The sequence below is a fragment of the Thunnus thynnus genome, chromosome 12 (genome assembly GCF_963924715.1).
Source record: "Thunnus thynnus chromosome 12, fThuThy2.1, whole genome shotgun sequence".
NCBI lineage: Eukaryota > Metazoa > Chordata > Actinopteri > Scombriformes > Scombridae > Thunnus > Thunnus thynnus.
Genome location: NC_089528.1, coordinates 10,162,895 through 10,185,748, shown reverse-complemented (window position 1 = coordinate 10,185,748; position 22,854 = coordinate 10,162,895). Strand labels below are relative to the sequence as shown.

General features: G+C 40.9%; 1 protein-coding gene across 1 annotated transcript; it reads left to right on the top strand.

The window, feature by feature from the left end:
* The first annotated feature begins 340 nt into the window (after positions 1-340).
* On the top strand, positions 341-21,056 carry LOC137193869 (BMP/retinoic acid-inducible neural-specific protein 3-like). The gene is made up of 8 exons (XM_067605290.1): positions 341-3,456; positions 3,633-3,903; positions 8,006-8,202; positions 11,096-11,313; positions 15,060-15,165; positions 15,923-16,159; positions 17,650-17,872; positions 19,782-21,056. Exons 2-8 carry the CDS (start codon positions 3,665-3,667, stop codon positions 20,908-20,910), a joined length of 2,349 nt encoding a protein of 782 aa, XP_067461391.1. The 5' UTR covers positions 341-3,456; positions 3,633-3,664; the 3' UTR covers positions 20,911-21,056.
* Positions 21,057-22,854: the final 1,798 nt, after the last annotated feature.

The window sequence follows — 22,854 nt, the reverse complement described above, 5'->3', positions numbered from 1 at the left end:
AGCAGATGGTTGGGGCGCAAATGATCAAAATCAGCCACATTCGTCCTAAAGCTCAGCAGGCAGCTGAGGAGAGAAGAGGGAGAGCGTGAGGGAGGGGAAGAGAATGAGTCAAATGAGAGATGACAGAGAATTCAAATAGAGAGAAGAGGCAAAGACGCTGAAAGAGTGGGGTGTGGAGGAGAGAGAAGAGAGGCTGCTTGGTTAGGGTGGTGGAAGGGAATTTAGGGATGTCAGATGAGGAAACTGCAAGGATAGAGCGAGTGTGAGGAAAGCAAAGGAAGAACGAAACAGGGTGGGGAGGAGGGGAGGTGGGGGTGGAACTTTTCAATTACAGCACACACAGACAACAAAGACCCAGATTTCAAGAGACTATAACAGTCTGCAGCCCAGAGGGAAAAGCTCATTTAGCCTCCTTCATTTCGTCTTTCCTTTCTCCACACAAATTACAAGTTGGAATATTTAATGCGTTCCTTTTGTTGCACACGCAAACGCAGGCTTTCCTATCATTACAGATGTCCCAAATGCCAAGATCAGCTACCTGGGGATGCAAATCCTCTTGTTGGAAGATTACAAGAAAAACTGCTTCCTGCATTAAATTCCTGCATTACATTTCAAAGTGAGTTGTTTCAGCTGATAGAGATGGTCCAGACATCTGTCAGCAGCAATGACAGTGACTACAGCTATTAAGGTTTTGAAGACGTGACCCTCATTATTGAATTGACTGCCTTAATTTGAGCTTGAAAAAGAAAAAAAAAAAGAAAAACGTTCCCTGGCATCCTTAGAGGTGCTTGCCAAATAACATTAAAGCAAAAAAGCAATCGATGGAGGCAGACTATTGATTCAACCAATCATGGATAACAGACACTCTCCTCACAGCCCATTTAACACAGGGAGGCCTTTGTCAATCAGGTTTTCAGTGTGAATGACGAGCATAGTGACAAGATGACTTGAAAGAGCGTAACAAAGCGCTCTCCTGGCAAACATAAAGTATAATGGAGTCAACATCAAACAACTTCTGCTCGGGAATTTAGCTTTTTTCATTGTTGTAGTCTCTGAAGACCAGACACAAGAGTCTAATTAGAGATTCATCTGCTATACCTGTCGACCCCCATCCCGCCACACAAAGACACACACACAGAACTACGTCCCAGCTATCTCCTCCTTCTTAATTTGAAGGCTTGTGGCAGCTAACTTTCCTCTTTCAGCTTTCACATGTCTGAAGATTCGTCAACTGTGTGTCAAGTAGGGTAGCTGTGATTTTGCTGCAAGGAAGGCGGGGGGCCGGGGGGGTTGAATCCAAATCAGCAACTATTCCTACATCTGTCTCACACATCACTGCCTTAAAAAAACGCCACTATAGTAAAGAGAATTCACACTAAAAATGTTTGGAGCACTCACAGTTTATTTGGGTGAGTATTGTTAAATTGGAACACCTAGCAAATTGGGACAGTTAATCTTTTCAATGAATACACAAAGTAACCTAAAACCAATGCATTGCTGAAAAGGATAAGGAAGGTCCCATGGATATGACGTCATATAAGTGGGCGTGAAATCACGTGCAGTGACACTTGATTCCAGAATCACAACGGTAAGTGAAATAAAATCTAAAAACAAATATTCTGTTTCATTTCAATATATTTTGTAATGGGATGTAATTGTGTATCAAAATTACTATGAATCAATTCTATACTCCTTTCACCCTTTTGAAAAATGTAAATTTTGATAATGTCCCATTTTGCCAAATGCCTAAATGGGACAACCTGTTACTGTCAAAATGAGACACTGTTCTAAGTCATTTTGATAGGAAAAAATGTTTTTGAGGATCACAAAATACATGCTGTCTTGAAAGAAATCAATTTTCTAAACTGGATAAAATATAATTTATCTTAAACATGTTATCAGCTAGCTTGCTCAACCTAAGCTAAGAAAAGCTAGCATAGCTGTGTTTTAGCTAGCCTACTTAGAAAATATTGCCACACCAATAAAAGTGCTAGCTAGCTATACCTACCTATTTTACTTCCTCTCCTAACATGTATGTATTTTTATTATAAATCAATATTAAATTTACAAATATTTTTATTTTTATTTTTATTTTTTTTTAATTGTTTCACATAAGTATCCCAATTGTGTGGTTGTATTTTCATTATATGGTTATTTGAAGACATTAAAATGCTGAAATTACTTATCCACTCCCATTTTGCCAGTAGCACCTGTAAAAGGAGTAATCGATTCTGTGTACAATTATTCTTTATTTTTTCTTCTGTATATTGTCGTAAGGGGGTTAATATTTATAGCATTGTATAGAGTTGGGAGCTAAGACACTGGGATGATTCAGTTAATTGTTCCAGGATGCAATTTTTCAGAACGTGTCCCATTTTAACACTACTCACCCAGGTCAAACACTTCTTTTGCATAATTGTGACTTTTGGCATCCTTTTAAGACGGGGAAGCATATTTTTGTGCAAATTATTGTGCTTGAAGGTGGCAAACTGAGCGCACTCATGTGCTTGAATCACATCGCCCAAGAAACCTGTTTTTCTAATAATGGCCTGCAATTACTCTCACTGGTAAATCCAGCAATGTGCATTTCATCATAAGAAAGGTCAGTGTGGGCCGTTTAGTCATGCAAGCTCCAAGCTCTGAAACCGTGGCACAGGACAATAAAAGGGGAAAAAACACTGAAATTAGCCTATTACCAAGCCCCTTTGAACACTTTTAATGTCACAGAGAGAGGAACACGCTGCCATGGCGAATAATGAGGAGGAATTATGTGAAGGTAGGCTAATGGTGAATGATGGAAGCAGCCCTGGTGCGCCATCATCACCATCCTCATCACCCTGCTGTCCTCAAAACTTGAGAACACTCAGACTGTATATATTACCTTCATCACGATGCACTTGGTCGCCCTCTTGCTATCTCACTTGGAAAAAAAAGGGGGGGGGGGGGAAGAAAAGCTCTCTGTGTTGAAGCAGCGGCTCATTCATTCACCAGCGCACACGGTAGAGGGGGGGAACAACAGCTGCAGCAGCAGCATACACGCAACATTTTATCAAGAATTTAGAGCAGGGGAAAAACACAGCAACTTTAAGGAGCATACAGTGCATCAGAAGGGCTTCACTGAGGATGGAGAAATCTATATTTTGCATTCAACCTCTGGAAATATTTGAGACCGCGCGGACAACCTGAGAATGAACTCCTCTGTGCTCGTGCCTCCACTGCTGCAACTTCTCACCGAGGAGCGGATGGATGCAGGGATGCTGGAGGATTGTGTGTTGAGATAAAGTTGTGCGAGAGCGCAAAATCAAGTTGGAGTGGAGTAGAAAGAAAAGACTCGTCACGAATTAATGGATTTTGTCGGATCACTGGACAGGAAAGGTTTTAATCGCAAGTCTCACAATATCGGAAGAGTTCACGTAATCTTGAAAGCGCATCGTTTGGTCCCAGTTGCAAAATCAGGTAAGTGTCTTTTTCAATCTAATATAACATTTTAATGTGCGTTTAGTCTATTTAACTCTGGAGTGCAAAACAAAAAAAGGTACATTTTCACCCTCCAAATTAGCGCGACGCATGACTCTTTCATCCAAAAATGTGCGAAACTGTAAAAGTGTCTCACTGCTCTGTCCTCCTACCAGTCCAGAGAGAATGAGGTGTCGCTGGGTGAAGCATGAGCTGTCAGAGAATCAGTCATAAGCGGCTGTCTCTACTATGGGAGGGGGCAGCTATCAGCCTCTGGCTCTGCTGCTGGACCTCCAGGGCCGCAGCCGCCGCCGGACAAGGCGACGGCGCCTCCGGCTCCCTGGACTGGCTGCTGTCGGATAAAGGGCCCTTCCACCAGTCCCTGGAGTTCACAGAGGCTGCGGAGAGGCACCAGCAGGGCTTCAGCACCAGATACAAGATCTACAGGTGAGACAGATAAGGAACTCTTTACATGTGTGTGTGTGTATTCTACTCTATGTATTGTATGTGAAGTTTTTATGCATGATACCGCACGGTATTTATTGTATATTTTTCAGGGATGTGGGCTGTGAGTGTTTGCAGGTTCTCATTTCACCCAACATGCCACTGGATAATTTCTCTGATGAGCACTTTGAGCCAGAGAGGAACTAATCAGTGACAGCAGCTGCTGTAGTGTTTGGTATGAAAAACTGCGCACTCTCAGGATTGCCCTCACAGGCTATCACACCTGCACTGAATTAGATGCAACTGCTGATGAGCAAATCTGAAGAACTACTGTAGCGATACAAAATTCGCCCTTTGCTCCTGTCGTTAGTATTCTGACTGAAAACTGATCAGTCATCTGAATAATTGCGTCTAGGTGTGTATCATACTTTTTTTTTATTTCAGTCTCTTGTCTTGTTTCAAAATGACCTCTGCAGCAAGAGTTCCTGAATCTCATGACACCATGTGGTCCCTGAGCTGCATTTTTGTCTAAACCTTCCTCACAAGTAGTCTAACGGCTTGCAATAAATTCCTGTTTGTTGCTATGTTGCATCTGGTAGTATATCGATTGATACATTCAATCACTACATCTTTCAGTGTTTGAAGTTATGCCAATACAATATGACAAATTAGACATATTGGCAATTATGTTTACTAGTCATTGTCTGTTTATATTTTGTCACTGTACCTGCAGTCTCTGTGGTATGGTTGTCGATGCTTCAGGCCCACTATGATTCCTTTCTGTGCTGGATATTTCAAAGGCTTTACTAAAGTGAAAAATACTTTATGGTGTGCATCTAGTGTATAAATCAAGTGATCCATTATCTCTTCTCAGGAATCTTTTAGGCTATGGTGTTTATCTCTCAGAGACACTTGCATTTTTTTCAATAGAAATACTGCATAAATATCCCAGTCCCCTGACTTGAGCCCTTTTCTTTTCCAAACCTGTGCCTTAAATAATGAAAATCATTGAAAGTGACAAAGAGGCGGACAGCTTGGACTGTCGAGGGTGGCCACCATCTGTATTGGCTGGCTGACATCTCAAAGGTAACTGAAAGGTCTTTCAGCCTGAAGCAGTCGATCCTGCGACCTATAAACTGCCTGCTCACATTTCTAACCTGGAGGCTGTTTTAAGGATTAGGGATTAAGGATTTTAAGGATAAGTCCAAAATAAGGCCCAACCAAGGTTAAAAAGATACCTGCTGTATTAAGATGATAACTGACAGGAGAGTATACTTGAACCAGTCGTCAGTTCCTGTTCTTCATTTGTATTTAATGTCTTGTAGAGATAATATAAGGGGAAAAAAAGATGTGCAAACACTGGAGGCATTTATTCTTCGAAATATTTCACAAATATATTTTACACAAAGTCCCCACAGAGTTGCAGATGTTCCATATTTTTCTATGTGTCAAGCATGGGGGTCTAAACTACTGTTCTACCCTTGTGACCTCTGTAATGGCAGAAACACCACTATCATCTCATGTTGTCAGTCATACAGCAACATGCGATTAAGCTGTCCATTCGCTCTCCAAGTCTGCTCCTTTTACAGTCATTTCCCCTGCAAGGAGTGGTTTTCATCACTATTGATTGTTACAGTACATACAGTAATCCTTCATGTTTAGATATCTGATTACATTCTTACAGCAAACTGCCCTCTGTTAGCCATAATGTGCATGCTGATGGAATAGCTGTAGGCTAAACCCCGGGCTGGATCTACAACGCCCATCTGTCCACCAGGGACAGACACTCAGCCTGTCCCCTAGTTATTATGATTGGCTGTAATGACACACTCCACAGTGTCCCGGTTCCCCAATTATTTCTCTGCCGATTATTTTTCTCATGGCAGTGATTTGATTGCCTCCCAGAAGGAGAGGGAGGTACACAGAGCAGTAGGCAGCACTGTGGAAGAGGTAGACATTAGCTGATGCTATGAACAGAGGGAGAAACAGAGGGACAGTGGCGGTATGTCCCAGTCGGTTTGTGAATAACTAAGTTCACCAAGATGTTTGTTCAAAGGGCACGAGGTAATAAATGATGGCAGCTGATGATGTCAGACATTATTTTAGTGTTGTGTTGTTCTGTTGCTGTTTGAGTTGCAGCTTTACATCAGAGTAAGTTGTGTTTTACACATGCAGGAGTTATTTAAAGCTGTGACAAGCTTGTGCAGACAACAGTAGGCCCTACAGTGTAACAGCTATTCCCAACCTGGGATACTTGTATCCCAGGGGATACCTCTGCAGTTTCCAGAGGATGTGTGGAAAGATTGTGGAGTATATATATTTAAATATCCACATATTTGTGTTGAGGAGGAAAATAAACACCCAAATATGATTAAAAATTGGTGTGATGCGGACCATTAGTATATTTACCGTCACATTTACCAATAACCCTCCAGCTATGACAGCTACGACTGCACAGTTATCTTTCCAACCAACCACACATTTGAAGAGGTGCTGTGATGATATCAAAGCCATGGTCAATATTTTAGAAATTCTGAGGTCATAGGTTGTCTAATCCCACACATATCCAGTCTTTTTGCTAAGTGGTTGCTGCCTTTATCATCATGCTTACGGTACAGACATAAAGGTCTTCTCATATAGCTTTTGTTAAAAAAGGAAATAAGCATACCCATGTATGTCCCAAAAAACTAAAATTACTGTCTCAGAACTTTGTATTTCCCCTATTTTCTCTCCAGGAAACATCCAGTGAAAATCACCAGGAAATTGCAGACCTATTAAAACAATACATTTTATTTTCCTACATGGACATGCTGTTTGAAAGCCCTCTCTACGATGCCAGGAATAAAATATTTAGTGGAAAAGTTCTTGAATCAGTCCAAAGAAATGTGTATGTTTTTAACTGTAGAATGTAAACTCCTCTTTGATTTCCATAAACCTTCACATTCTCAGAAAAATTACAGAAGATGTGACCTCAGTGTCCTCAATGGTAGCTATGAGTCTTTAGCTGTGATTGATAGTGCATGTAAACCAGTTAGCAAGCAAGGGGAGATGTCGAAATGGAAAGGTTAAATGGTTGAAATGTTCAGTTTCCACAAATCCAAAGTGATACTGTAGTAGTACAAATGCAAACTTCACTGAACCCACTGATAGAAGAAAATGAGATCAAACCAGCGACAATTCCACACAGCACAACTATGTCTTGAATAACAGAATTATAGTAAGTGTCCACTTTTGTGTTAAATAACCAAAACACGAAAGTTCCAAATTAATTTAAAATGAACACATTTTGAATATGTCATGATGGTGTACTTGAGCTCATCTGAAAAAGCTGTGGGGATTTGGTAGACAAAAAAGGATGATAACAACCATAGTCTGTATATAAAGATGGACGTAGCGAGGTGTGATGTCATCCATTGGTATGCATTGGAGCCAGTTTGAAGTGCGCACTTGGGCTTTAGCTACAGCTAAATTGTGCTAACAAGGCAAGTATTGCAATCGAGTTACATTAAATTTACTGAAACATTGCAACAATAGTCCGACTCAGTACAAGAACCAGAGCTGGGGCGAGCAGCGGGTGAGCAAACTGTCACAGCTGTGAATCAACACCCACACAGCAGACATCAAAGCTACTATAAGTCTTCAAATCTTATTAATGAAGCAATAATTTCCAAAATGACCACCAGCACACTTATTAGAGGGCCTGAATTTAGCGTATGAGACCATAATCACTTATTGAAAATAATGACTGACTTAGTATTTCTAGAGAGAAATTGATGTTTTTTGAATGGGAGTCCATTGGAGCCAGGGATTTTTTGGGGCCAGCATCTAGGGACTGTCAGTGGCATTGCACTTTAAGGTACTTCCGCATTGGCCTCAGCCTCAAACCATGGTAGTTGGCGTTACTACTGACCTATAAAATACACTTAAGGTAATTCCCAGAGAAAAAGTGTAAGTGAAAATCTAAAAGTGCCACAATGAATGTAATCAAACCTAATGCTTTGCTTGTTAAACCGCAGCCTGGGGCCTCACTGTATGCACCACTAAAGGGCACGGCCAAGTGAGCAAATGTCTGTGTGTGTGTATGTGTGTGTTATTGTGTTTCCAGGGAGTTTGGTCGATGGAAGGTCAACAGCCTGGCGGTGGAGAAACGAGACGGTGGCAGCGGCGGCCTGGCTCTGCCCCTCGACCCCGACTTCATGCACACCATCCGCCAGCTGGGGAGGCGGCCAACCCTCCAGATGATTACAGAGAGTCTAATCAAGAAATATGGCACCCACCTCCTCCTCTCCGCCGCTCTGGGAGGTACAGTCGAGAATGCAGAGCTTCAAAGCGAGCTTCATTCACAAAGGCTCTAATGTGATTTTATTTTTCAGCATATGGGGCACCAATTTTACCGTCTGTTGCTTTCTAAACAACAAAGCATATAATAATTTTTCTGGATCAGTGTTTTTGGCTCAGAAAAAAACATCAAATCGTTCTGGTTTAGTGTACAAAAATAAATTGGAGAGGGAAGTGAAAGAAAGATTTGATATTTTTGTTTGTCCATCAAAACAGTATGGTTCCCCAAACGGAGCATCATCACTGCTGTACAAACCTGTCATTTACTGTATATATGATTGGCTTATCTTCTTTTTCTTTAAAAAATCATTATCATAAAGCATACTTTATTAGAATAAGTGAAAGTGCGGGTTTGAAAACTGTCTGCTGTAAGTAAATAACACAGATATGAAGGAATTATCCAAATGCAAATTTTGTTGAAACATTGGCGATGTACCTAGCAATCCAGGATTATTCTGATGTTTGGTTTGCTTTTATCTTATCCTTACAAATACAGTAACTGGCCAAAAATCAACAGCAAACATACGGTTTGGCTGTCAGTATCTCAAAACTGAAGACAAAGCAGTTCTTTATTGTCTCACCATTTCATACCAATGTTTAAAAATCTCTCAGGCAATAATCCATCATAGAAAAGACAAATATACAATTGTCCCCTCTGAGAGTGGACTCAGTGGACCACAGTGTAATGCAGACATTTTGAGTACACATGGAATAAGCAATCACATGGAATAATTTTTTATGACCTTGAATGACTGTAGCTGATCTTGTAGGTGATAGAGGTGACACAGACGGAAGAAGATGTCTGTTACAGCCAGAAGTCTTGAACAGGAAATGTTTATGCTTGATTGGCAAATTACCTCTAGTAGCTATTTGAGTGATGACTCCTGTTTGTCAGGGACAAAAACGGGAGTAGAGTGACAAGCTGCAAAACTGTAGAAAGAAGATCAGGGTTATTGGATGAGTCCACAAAGAGTGTGGCAAGGACACAAGAGACTGCTGTTCATTTCCAGGTTTTGGTACCTTCATATGTAAAGGTTTTTTGAACGCCGATAAAGGCATCAGATCAGAAAACATATGTATTGTTTTGGAAGGTGGTGACAAATGAAGGATTCTATCGTTTAGCGTAGAGGACTTGTGCCTTTCGTAATGGAACACCATCATAACACAGCTGTCTGGCTAGCTGACAAAAATTAAATTAGCCACAAGCAAAAATAAAATGACACACAATTGGCTTCAGCAACGGTTGCAGCATAGAATGTGTATAAAGATGGATGGAGCAAGGTGTGATGTCACCCAGTGGCATTGTACTTTCAGGTACTTCTGCATTGGCTTCAGGCTCGAGTTGCAGCCACTCTTCAGATGTCCTTTCTTCGATATTTATTCTGGTGTTCAAACTCGGTAGCTTTGGATTGGTAGAATGAACTTAACATTTCTTTAGCAGGAGTTTTGTTGTTGAAACCAAATTATATGTGGAATGAAAGGAGGAAGAGCGGAAATTTGATTCCCTGCATGACTGATGTCTTATTTCTACAAAATATTTCAGGTATTTGTCTGGACATATTGTTTATCCCTATATTTGTACAATTGCAGCTGCAAGCACAGAGCGACGCTCCATAGTGAAGTGTCAGTGGGAGCAGAGGGCCTCTGAGACATGTCCACAGACGTGTATAGAAAATGGCTGTGACAGGTTGTTTAAATATGAATTTTTTTCATGAAGGAATATCTACTGTCAACATGCTCTGTACTTCAGATTACATCCTCCTCTCAAAATTCAAAAATGTTTGTCTTTTGACTGAAATCTCACACACACTGGCTGTATTTTCCTAGAAGTTTAGCCTTTTGAGAAATAAATGGATTCATCATGATCTGTTAGTCACAGGTTGGACACTATGTTGTTGCTTTTGCTTTTTACACCTGCAAATATAATAACTGAGCTGAACGAATTTACACTTGTTCTCTTGGACGTGCTGAAAGGGATTTTGAGAAATGTGAAACACCAACTATTACAATAGAAGTCGATGAGGCAAGCTGAAATAAAAGTAAATCACACATTTCTTCATACAAAAACACTCTTGGAGTATATTCAAGAGTTTTCAAGGGTAAGATTTAACAGATCAAACCAACCCAGTCACCAAAATAAAACATTGGCATTGTACGTTTCTGCAAACCACAGATATGTTGAAACTCTATTTTTCAATTGCTTTTTGCATGTCATTTAAAATCGCATTAAAAGCGCCCATTATTAGTTGAATAATTATGTTTTATGTTGTGACAACGCTGTGGTTAAGGTCTGGTTAGGTTTAGGCACAAAAACCACTTGGTTAGGGTTACGGAAAGATCATGGTTTGGGTTAAAATAATGGGTTTTGTTGCCAGAAAAACGACTGCAAATGTCCCGACGTCAGTTGAAACGGGAAGCGAGCAGTGGTCTCGAACAGTCGTCTCTGCTGCTTTGATGGTTTTGCAACTCTTTGCCATGCTGCTTTTTATATTAGTCATGTAATAATTGTAATTGTTAGAAATGATTCTGCATGTAGAAATTACGTCTCCTAGAAAAGGAGTGCTAAGATCTGTTTTGTTTTTCACGTAATTTTTGTCCAGTATAATTAAGATAATTAAAATAATTAAGGGAACTTGATCAATGATCTTGAATTAGCTCTCTGTTCCTGAGGAGTTTAATAGATGCAGAGACCTTGTCTGTGCCTTTTCCCCCAATCATCCAAACCATCAGTTCCCCCACAGCACTTAATCACTACTGCACTTTTCTATCTGATCTGAAAAGATACTAATGAAAGGTGATTAGTGCTGCTCTGTCAGAGCTAATGAAGCTCTTGCTCGCTCTGCCTGACTGCCACCAGGGGAGGAGTCTTTGACTATATTTGTGGACAAGAGGAAGCTCAGCCAGGAGTCTTCGCCCTCGGGGGCGGAGGGCAGCCGTAGCAGCAACAGGAACTCCAGTACTACCGGGCCAGTGACCCTGGAGGCCCTCCACCAGCTGGCAGCTTCCTACTTCACCGACAGAGAAAGCACCCTGCGCAGGCTGCACCACCTCCAGATCGCATCCACTGCCATACGGGTACGTGGAAGTCTAGAAAACTGCAAATACACCAGCAGTCTGTTGGAAGATGAACCACATACTCACCACCTAAAGACAGCTGTGTTGTCCATCTGGCTTGTGGTTTGTTAGCCTCCAGATTGTTGCAGATTGTGCATTTAGTTGGACTGGCTTTTGGTTCAGCTGAAGTTACTGAACATGTATGAGTGACTTGTTCAGTCTTCAGGTGACAAAAATCATTTCAGTCTTGATCAGTAAATAGATACATACATGCATGTATATTTCTGTATTTATTGTTTTTACTGACTGAGATCAGTGGTGGAAGGAGTACTCAGATCATTTACCTAGATAAAAGTAGCACTACCACATACAAACAATACTCCATTACAAGTAAAAGTCTTGCATTCGAAATGTTATATTTTGGGAAATATGTTTATTTGTGTTCTGGTGGAGAGTTAAATGGGAAGATTTATATTACTCTCATGTCTGTACACTAAATATGAAGATACTGTAAGCATATTCAGCTTTAGAGGTAACGACACTTCTAAAGCTTGCTAATAAACCAGTAAATTCATTTGTTCAGTCCGTATAAAAACTGAAAATTAAAAATGACAATTCACTGTTTGCCTGGCAGCTGCTCAGAGCCAAGAAATGGTTCAGCACATAAACCCCCTGTAAGACAGTTAATCTTTTTTTACATGTCAGTTTTTGTTAGGATTGAACAAATGAGATATAACATGTTAATTAGTGAGCTTTAGAGGCACTGATAGACGGATTTTGTAATTGTTCAGCTAACTAACTATAACTAACTATGCCAGAAATAGAATAAGCGTATTTTCCATAATGCCAAACTATTCCTTTTAGTAAAATTACAGAAGTATTAGCAACAAAATGTAATTACACCTGCATTAATTGATTTTTGTGGCCACTTGGGAGCAGCACAACAAGCTGACATTATCATCAACTGATAAAGGTGATATAAAGGTGAAGGCAAACAACTGCTTATTTATACATCCAGTACACACAGAGCAACATTAGCGTTTATTTTAGAGTTTAATTTGTCTCCACTTGATGAATATAAGTCCAATATTCAGTCTAGCTCTGTTTTGGTTTCCACCAATCCCGGATGGAAATATCCGCCTGCTAAATGCTCCACTATTATCACTAACTTTCTATGCCCATCGTTTGGTGCCAGTGTGTCGGTTTAACTGGTTGTTGAATTAACTGGTGATATTCCCCTGCATCAGGCTGTGGTAGGTGACTGTGTCAATGCCTGTTCAAAACACTGCAAACATCAGCAACGTTAAGTCGTTTTCAAAGTGTTCCTGTCGCCAGTCATATATTTCATCATTAATCTGATGTCAAGTCGACTTGATAACTGTTTATACTTTCATACAGCATATAAGTGAAACATACAGTCTGAGCTGTTAAGCTTGAATGCGTGTGTGGAGTTTGCTGCTAGCTGTTTTAGCTGTGGCAAGTTGTGATAGCATTACGCCTAGATGTACCATCGATCATGTTTTATATTAAAGGCTACAGACATTTATCTCTCTCATCACAATGCTTACACTATTCAGCACATCACGCAAGGGAATATTATAAGTTAATTCAAACTCCAGTTGGACCACCATTAATGTTTTTCTACACCACAGCTGGCATGTTGCCTGTGTTAAGGATTTGATTTTGTTGTGGTCTAAATGACACAAGGTAGAAAATGCAGCCAGTATTTTTAGAAAATATAGTAACGCTTGATATTGTATGGCTTCAATAAATAGTTACACAATTCAATCACATTTAGGTGCATTCAGGTTTTATAATTGTGAAGTGTTTATGTGACTGTCTCCTCTCTTTCCTCAATGTCTCTGTGGCATAGTGTTAGTTGGGAAGGCATCAGCAGAAACCTTATAGTTGTAGCGATCAGCAGTTCAACTCCAGCATGGGTTGTTTTATGTGACCAGACAGCAAATAAAAATGAAAAAAAATTTGTAGTGAAGAGGTCTAATATTTTCATGTACTTCTGTCAACACCAAAATTAATGTCTCAAAAGACACCTACAAATTAATGTGATAGAGAAGCAAAGTAATCGGAATGTTTATTTCCTGGTTTCAGTCAACATGGGGTCCTCAAAAGCCACACTTGCAAAACATCTGCCTCCATCACCAGTTAATTCAACCACCACTTAAACCGACACACCGGGCAGGTAACACACAGTGGGTTTTATAACAATCCACTATATTTTGTGAGCTTTTAAATAAATGTAACAGAGAAAAGTCAAATGGAAATACCTCTAGTACTTTACTTACTGTTACTTTCCACCACTGACATGCATGTATAGAGCAAAGTTTTAATTCATGACACTTATGTAGCTCAACCTGCAGATAACAAGCACTTGCAAATCCCTTAATGCCAGCTCAGGGTATTTATTTCCATAACATATTTAATCAGGTAGGATTAAGTACAAATGCTTATTTACAGAGTTGGCCTGACAAGAGGAATTTACCTATTGTGACTGCAGGGGTTCTGCAAGACTGTCAAATCTGTCTCTCCTTTTTGTTTTATCTCTCTTCAGCATGTAGTTTATTATCACAGAAAACACATGTGTGCAAAGGGAATTGGGAACAAGCTTTTCATTTGATGTTTAGTCTTATAACTTTTACAGTGTGACGGTCAAATTCATTATAGACAAATGGACTGACTGTTTTCAAGCAGTAGAGAACAATACTGCAAGATACAAGGTTTATATCTGCTCCCCAACATCGACTCCCCAGTGGGAAGCTTTAAACAGGAGAGTGAGGAAGCAGAACAGAGCAGCAGTTGTGCGTCCTGAACTATAAAACACCAATCATCCATTTTATCATCTGAAGTGGCTATTAGAGTGTACACATTAATCAGCCTGAGGGGCAAACGTAGATGCTAAAGTGAGTAGCCACTGATGAAGACAAGTGCCCTCCCGAACTGAGAATGTGTTCTTATGGTTATGCATCAGCTTGATGGATTAGAGATATCATTCCATTCATTTCCAGCCAGGCTGACTTCCATTCATTTGCCACTTTGCAGCGTGTGGAGTTCTGGTAGATTGAAGATCAGAGGAAGAGAGGGAGAGGGAGATGGATACTACATTTTATGGGGCATGTAAAGCAGCACCTGCACTACATGGCCATTAATTAAAATCACATATGGTATTGGGGATCCAGTGAGAAATGTTAGGATGGATTTTGAGCATAAATTTATGGTAATACGCTGTAAGTTATGTGTTTTTGTGTTTCAGCCCTTTGGAATTTCTAACTTTTAACATCAAGATGAATTACTGTTGGAAATTATGTAAGCAGAGAAGTGAATCAGTTTTCAGTCAGAGGGAAGTTGATTTCTTCTCTCAGATCAGAACAAATTATTCTGTCTGAGGACAGAAAGCTTTCTAATTGAAGACCTTTTCAGTATTACTTCACAGTGACTCATTGCATTCAAAATTCATTTGAGGCATGGAGGGCCTTTGAAGAGGCTTTTTATGTTCTTTTGACCTTCTTTAAAAAAAAAAACATACAAACAGAATGTGTCAATATATGCAGGACATGTCAAAGTGATGTGACTACACTAAGATTATCCACTGTCTGTTCTCTGTATTTAATGTCAGGGAAAAACATCAAAACTCAAGAGAAGACACAGCCAACTCAACTTTCTGACAACTACCACTAAACCTACATAATAGAAGGACAAAAAAAGACACAATCACAACACAGAAGATTCATGTTTTCTCTATATTTTTGCAGGTGACTGAAACCAGAACTGGGCCTCTCGGATGCAGCAACTATGACAATCTGGACACAGTCAGCTCTGTACTGGTTCACAGTCCAGAGAACAAGGTTCAACTACAAGGTAACATGATGCTCCCGAACTCATAAGTAGATCGCTGTGTTTTTGTGGTGTCCAATCTCTGTACTTCTCATAACAGGCTGTTGAGATTGACAAAGATTTATAGAAAATTTGTTGTTTTTTTTCGTTTTGTTTTTTTATTTTGGTTGGTCTTTAAGATATACATCTGAAACTAATCTAATCACAGAAATGTGTGAGTTTTTCTCTCAATTCTATCCAACGTACATACTCAGCCTCAAGTCATTTGTTCACTATTAAAATAATTCTTATATGGTTTCATTCTTTTAAAATCTAAGTTGTTTCCTAAAACAGCTGTAGGTTTCAGCAAATGTTACTCAAACAGGAGGAAATAGTGCATTTGTTGGGGACTATTTTCAGACACATTTGTTGCATTATAGTGAGTATTTCTGGCAGCAGGATGGTGTATGTGGAATCGACTCAAAATAAACTATAGTGCCCATGTTAATCCTAATGAAGGAACATGTCACCCAATGCAACAGTGTGGCTCACTGATGTGTTTAAATAGTTTTTGGAGCTCTATGGCACAGAGGAGTAGGCCATATTAGGCGTGGTCTACACTGACGGTACTTGTTAGTAGGATCAGTTCATTGTTGGTTTGGGTCTTTACATGGGATTTGTTGAGAATATCATCTGTGATGTTTGTAAGACTAGTATAATAATTTTCCTCTTTTAAAATGTATTTTTAACAATTTTTCACTTGAAACCAGCCCATCTACATCCTGTCTGTCACGCTCCACAGGGCTGCAGGTCATCCTCCCAGGCTACTTGCAGAACCGGTTCATTCAGGCTGCTCTTAACTACATTGGCTGTAAATCTGAGGGTCAGTTTGTGTGCCAAAACAATGACTGCTGGTGTGAGTGTAGCGTGGACTTCCCTCAGTGCAACTGTCCTCACACAGACCTGGACACTCTGGAAAACAACCTGCTGCGCATCAGAGATGCCTGGAGGCAGACCCACCAGGAGTTTGAGGAATCTGGTGAGTCAGGAATTTTTAGAAATAAAAAACCAGACAGGTGAAACTTCAGCTTTTGAAGCTGGTCTCCAAATTCTGGACTTCAGGATACAGGGTATTTTTCACTATAAAAGACTAAACTTGAACTAAGATTTAAGAACTAACACTGACAACATTGTTTCTGTTCTAAATTCATGCTGGGCTGTCAAACACTGCCAGGCACTGAATCAAGAAACCTGTCAGTCAAAGTGTCAGATCAAATGATGGTTCTGTTGCTCTCCAGATGCTCATGGCTGCAGTGTGTGAAAATACACACAGACTTTTAAAAAAGTCCATCTGTTCTTGCCAAAGTGCAGCTGAGACTCACTAAAGAAAAAGATGAATTAATGTCATGACCTCACCATTACAGTTAGAACATCACTAAGCTCATCATCCAGGTTGGTTAATGTAACCGTGCACCACTGTAGAGTTCTTTTATTGATTGGGTGACATCGACCCAAAGGTCTGGTGTATAAGAGCACATTGTGTTTTCTTCATTCAGGGCTTCTACAGTCATTTCCACCAGCTCTACGCACTGCAGATAGTCCGCTACACAAATGAATGAACCAGCAATCACACAAAGCGTGGCCTGAGTCCAAGCACCTAATAATGATTTATTATATTAATTTTGAGACAGTGCTATAATTACCATAAACACACCATACTATTGCTGAGGAGATTATTAGCCTCAACTGGCATTTAAACAGCATTTTAAATGGATATTTGCAGCAACCTGCTGTTGGAAGAAATAAAGCCGAGGTTATACAACTTTATCATTATAGTATCATGGTAAGATGCATTGATCTGTTTTATAAAAGCAACACAAAGTAGAGCACTTTTTTTTTGATACTGTGTGGGCTCTGGTATGTGTCTGTTTTTGGATTTTACATTAAGCGTGTTTCTGAATTGAAAAGAACATATAGAGAAAGTGACAAAGATTGCACTGCTGTGATGTGTGCACCTGTATTCAAATAATTTGTACGGAGAGGTGAAATGCAGATACATCACAGCTGAAAAAAGTTTCCACCGGCACCGAAAAGTGTCAAGAAACTTTTCAGAAACACGTCACTTTTTTGTCATGTTTGACACAAGTCATTACTCTTACTATGGCAGCCCGCCTCACAAACAGCAATTTTGCTTTCATTGTCAGTCATGTCTAATTAGAGACCAGTTGCTTTGAAGGTGTACAGTGCTGCATGCTGACAACAGGTGGTAATTAACATATATTTTTGCACAGGCACAAAATATGAAAGGGGTTTGTTCTCTGCCATGCTGATGAGATCAGCAATCCCCCATCCAAAGAAATCTAAATAACAAAACATAGTTTCCTGGCTTGTTGTAGCTGTTATTTCTTCTCTTGAGCTGTTTGCTTTTCTGGGACAAACAATGAAGAGTAGACAATTTTTTGAATATTGTTACCCAGCGGCTCATAGCCACCGGCTGAGTTTACTTATTCATGTTCTTCTTCCTACCAGAGGAGTTCCAAAGCTTTGTTGGGAAACTGCCAACCCATTACGCTGTAAACACATCTGTCGTGGAGCATTTGTGGAGGACGGATGCCAGCCTGCTCCAGCGCTACAGGCAGCTGGAGACCAGCAGCAACCAGCTTTTCACCAAAGCTCGCCGCACTGCTAACAAGCTCTTCAACCTGAGCAAAAGGTGCCGAAAACAGCCCAAAATAGTCCTGCAAAGGCCGAGGTAAGAAGCAAGACCAGAATAAGAGGGAGGAATATTTATACTACAGCCTGTTAATCCAAGGTGCTCCCCAAAACGTATAATTATGAAAATGATTTATGCACCAGGCGCTGGGAGAAAGCAGCGGAGCGAGACGGTACTTATTAGAACACACTTGAGGAAAAGTAGTTTTGGAGTGAGGTGAAAAGTGCTGACAGGAGCAGAGCTGCTTCTCTGTCCCAGCGGGGAAAAGACGAACAGGATCATGTTTGGCCAAACAGACACGTTTCACTGTCGCGCCAAAACTGCATTGCAATCAATCCTGCGTTTAGAAATTGCTCATATAATAATCCGTGTATTTTAACCACGTCCAGGAATTTTAGCTGCTGTTTCAGCAGCACTCCCACCTGGACGCACTATCTAGCAGCCTATCAGAGACCACTGTGGTCATAACGTGAGTCAGATTTATGTCTCTCTCATGAACACTCTTGATAGCTATTTCTGGCAGGGAAATTAACTACATGACACAATCCATCAGCTTACTAGTCAAATGCAGGCACTGCCTCCTCAATCTAGAGGGGTGACAAATTAAAGGAAAAACCTGAATAAATGAGTGGGGAAACATAACAAATGCAGATGCTTCCACACAGGTGCACTGCATGGTACAATTAAGCAATGAAGATCCAATCATGCTCTGTGGCATATATAAAAATGCTGAGCAGGCCTGCTTGATTCTGATTTTGTATCAAGACAGCAAGAGGAAAAGATAGAAGTGACTTTGAAAGAGGGTTCATTTTTGGTGCACAGATGGCAGGAGCTTCAGTCACAAAGACTGCTCAGCTGGCTGGTGTTTCAATAGGAACAGTGACTGAAGTGACATCTGCATTTAGATCTATGGGAAGGACATCAGTAAATAGGGTCAGAAATTGTGGTCGACAGCATACAGTTGATTACCTTGATGCTTGTGCATTAGTGCAACATGTAAGGAAAAACAGAAGAGCAACTCTTCCTCAGGTGACTGAGAATGTCAACGCAGGACGTGATGAGACTGTCAGCAAGAACAGTCTGTCAACAGTTACATAGAGAGGGATGTTATAGTAGGGTTCCAGTGCATAAACCTCTCATTACAAAGATGAATGCACATTTGAGAGTTCAGTGGTGCATAAACCATAGACACTGGTCTACAGAGATGTGGAAAAAAGTGATATGGTCAGATGAGTCATCCTTCACCATATACTCGACAAGTGGGCGAGTACATGTATGTTGTGCACCAAGAGAACAGTACAGGCCCAAATGCTTAACCCCTCTAGTGAGGGGATCCGGTGGCTCTGTTATGCTGTTATGCTTTCCTTTAATTTGTCACCCGTCTTTACAATCCAATTATACTCCTTTATCGCACCCATTCTTCTTGTAAAAAATAAATTCAATATGGTTTAGGGTTACTTGGTAAGTCAGCTTTTTATTTTTCACATCCCTGAGAAACAAAACATTTGTTTTTTATTCACTTTCTTATTTATTTTCTTATTCAAAATGTAAGTATCTATAATGGAGTATACACTTGAAAGATAGAGCTATGAGACATTAAGAGTATGTATGGGGTTGTGCATTTTTGTGTGTGAAATCACCACCCATCTACACCTCCGAAGGGAAATTCAGTTGATAAAAATATTCATTTTGATCTGTTTTTTTCTTGTGTAAGACCAGCTAAGTCTCAGTTTTGGTTTTTGCTGCACATCAAAACAACACATATATTTTTGTGAAAGGCAGGATGAATCTCCTTGGCAAATCCTTTCCTTCATTGCCTAATCACAAATCATGCAAAAGATTACAAATGACAAATATAAAAGAGATATCCTGTAATAGCCAATACAGCAGTGAACAGTAGTATCTCCAAACCTGAGGTGTCTTAACACAACTGTTGTCTCTCTCTCAGGCCTCTGCACTTCTGGCTGAGCTACGCCCTCTCCATTTTGTACTGCAGCGAGAACAACCATGTTGGTGTTTACAATGACGAGAGCCACAGCTGCTCCTGCCCTTACAGCCATCCGCCTTGCCAGGGCCTCGTTCCCTGCTCCGTGGGCGAAGGTCCCCGCTGTGCGTCTTGTTCCTCAGAGAACCGCACACGATGCTCCAGCTGCAACCCCAGCTTCACTCTGACCCAGGGAGCCTGCCGACCTGCTGTGCCAGACCCCACAGACCCCTATCTGGGCTTGGAGAGTGACCGAGACCTGCAGGACCTGGAGCTGCGCTACCTGCTTCAGCGGCGCGACTCGCGCATCGCTCTGCATGCTGTGTTTGTGAGCAATGACGTGCGAGTGAACACTTGGTTCGACCCGTCCTGGAGGAAACGAATGCTGCTTACCCTCAAGAGCAACCGGGTGAAGTCCAACCGTGTTCATATGCTCCTTGGACTTGCCCTACAGTTTTGCCTCACCAGGAACAGCACTCTGGAGCCGGCATTGTCTGTATTTGTCAATCCCTTTGGGGGCAGCCATTCAGAGAGCTGGACCATGCCTATAGGTCAGCATGGATACCCGGACTGGGAGCGGACCAAGCTGGATATCCCTTTGGACTGCTATAACTGGACGTTGTCTCTAGGAAACAGATGGAAGAGCTTTTTTGAGACAGTTCATTTCTACCTGAGGAGCCGTATCAGGGAGGGAGTGACAGGAGGAAACAAGAACTCTACATTGTACTATGAGCCTTTAGAGGCGACAGAGCCGTCCAACAACATCGGCTACATGAAAGTGAACAGCATACAGCTGTTCGGATACAGCGTGCACTTTGACCCTGAGGCAATCCAAGACCTGATTCTGCAGATAGACTACCCGTACACTCAGGGATCACAGGACTCGGCCCTGCTGCAGCTGGTGGAGCTGCGCTACAGGGTGAACCGCCTCTCGCCTCCAGGGGCCCCACACGTGGATCTGTTCGCCTGTCTTCTCCGCCACAGACTCAAACTGTCCAGTGCAGACGTGACCAGGATACTCACTGCCCTTCAAGCTTTCAGTGCCAGACAACCAAACTACGTGGAGTACGAGGCAAATAAACTATGTAGTTAAAGGCTCCCATTTGATGTTTTGTATTTCCTTGCCACAGACAGGTCTGTATCCTTGTCAGCTGGATCCATTTGTGTCAAGTGAGTGGTATATTGTTCAAGGCTTTGTTGTACATACACTATGTGCAATTAAATTTGATGTTTCTATAATTTCAGTGTAGTTTTATGGATTAAAACCCCTGAAAACATGGTTTCAAATCTTAAGTATTTCTCAACATGAGAAAACAATGACAAAAATGTGAAATATCCAAGACAAAAAAAGCAACAATCAAAATTAAAGTCTGGGGAAACACATCTTTAATTATTATTCTGAGGTTAAAAACCCAGCTAATCTAATTCATCAGGACTGCATGGGTGTGGTTTGATCAGATTTGTTAGTGGTCTGGAAACATAATCAAGCAACCCAGCGTGACATCACCTTTTCCATCACCCACTTAAAACCAGTAAGAAAAACAAAGATAAAAACTCAAATACAGAAATCTCTGTTCTAACTTCAGCAGATAACAGTATGTTCATGTAAGAGCCCATCTCTCATAGTAAGAAGCTGATTGAGAAAATAGGATGCCAGAGACTTTATTCCATTTTAGTAATTTTTACACAAAACACCACCATGCATCAAAATATCCTCATAGCCTTCCGAGTCTGCCTTACACTTTTACCGTCTATCTCACTGGAGAGCTGTAGTGGTGTGTGCTGTGTTGTTTTTGCCCATCTGGAGTCTTAGAACACAAGGTCTCCATTCTCCATTGAGGGAACAGCCTTGGCACAGATTACTAAGTATATAGTGAGAGAAGGGAGGGTTGGAAGCAGCCTTCCTCTGTTCCTCCGCCGTCCCTGTCCGCCATTCACAGTTACTGTGATAGATTAGCCGGGGAGGTGCAGAGACATGCTCAGCATCAAACAGCAGTAAGCTAGGTATCAGTGACAAGGATACTCTCTCCCTGCGCCAGAGCGAGTTGGACCCTCACAAGAGTGATTCTGACCAAAAGGGAAGTCAGCTTTAATCCCCCAAGAGCTGTCAACAGTGGAGCCGCAGGCTAGCTGCATGGCTCTGCTTTGATTAGACTAGCATGTAAAGAGCTTGTAGCAAAGACGAAGCTTCATCAACATTCACCAGACATGTTTCTCCTGAGATTAAAGCCACATACAATTTGCTCTGATGCTATCGTTCACAATGAATGTGAAGAGGTTGTTGATGCAGTTTTGATTGTGAGATGAGGTGCGGAGCATACTACCACTACCTTACTGTCATTCAGATTACTGCATGATGCACCATGCAGTAATGTTACAGAAAAGATTGGCAAAGCTTAAAAATGTGCTCAAGGCATTGATTTCATCACTAGTTTTGGCATCTTCTATAGACTGTCTTTGAGCTTAAATATTGATTTTACAATGTTCTTGACCAATTTTAAGACAGCTGCTTTGTCCCCAGGCTGTAATGTCTATAAAGTCTTACTGAGCTATCAGACATCACAGGAGTGCAGTATTGGCTAGTTTCGTCATATCATTTAAAAATCACCCTTAAAATTCCCTTTTTTACAGCCCTGCCTTTTCTTTTTATCTAGTGCTGTATTATAAAAAGTAATTTTACTTTATAGCAGCTTATGTGCTGGAAGTAGTTGCAGCAGTCAGTCAGATGTTTAAGATGTCGAAATCTACCAACCTGCACTGTGATTTAATTGACTGCAGGGAGAAGGTTGTGTATGAAGAAGATACTGAATCTGGAACTCATCCCAGTAAAGGGTTAAATCCTGTGGTTAAGCAGTGAGCATCTGGTGTGGTTTTTAAAATCTTTTTAATAAGCAAATATTGCATCTGGGTGTGAAAATGCGGTGCAGTGTTATTGGAAGCGGTCCAGTGAACCTCTGGGGTGAATCTGATGTGAGGAAAAGACAGAAAGACAGAGTTTGTCATTATGAGCTGCTCTGGCTTAGAAGGCAGGATTTGG

Bases quoted from the DNA above. Each gene is read 5' to 3' on its own strand.
- LOC137193869 (XM_067605290.1), top strand. From the start codon at position 3,665: ATGAGCTGTCAGAGAATCAGTCATAAGCGGCTGTCTCTACTATGGGAG. The intron at 3,904-8,005 runs GTGAGACAGATA...TTGTGTTTCCAG, and splicing joins ACCAGATACAAGATCTACAG to GGAGTTTGGTCGATGGAAGG. The intron at 8,203-11,095 runs GTACAGTCGAGA...GACTGCCACCAG, and splicing joins CCTCTCCGCCGCTCTGGGAG to GGGAGGAGTCTTTGACTATA.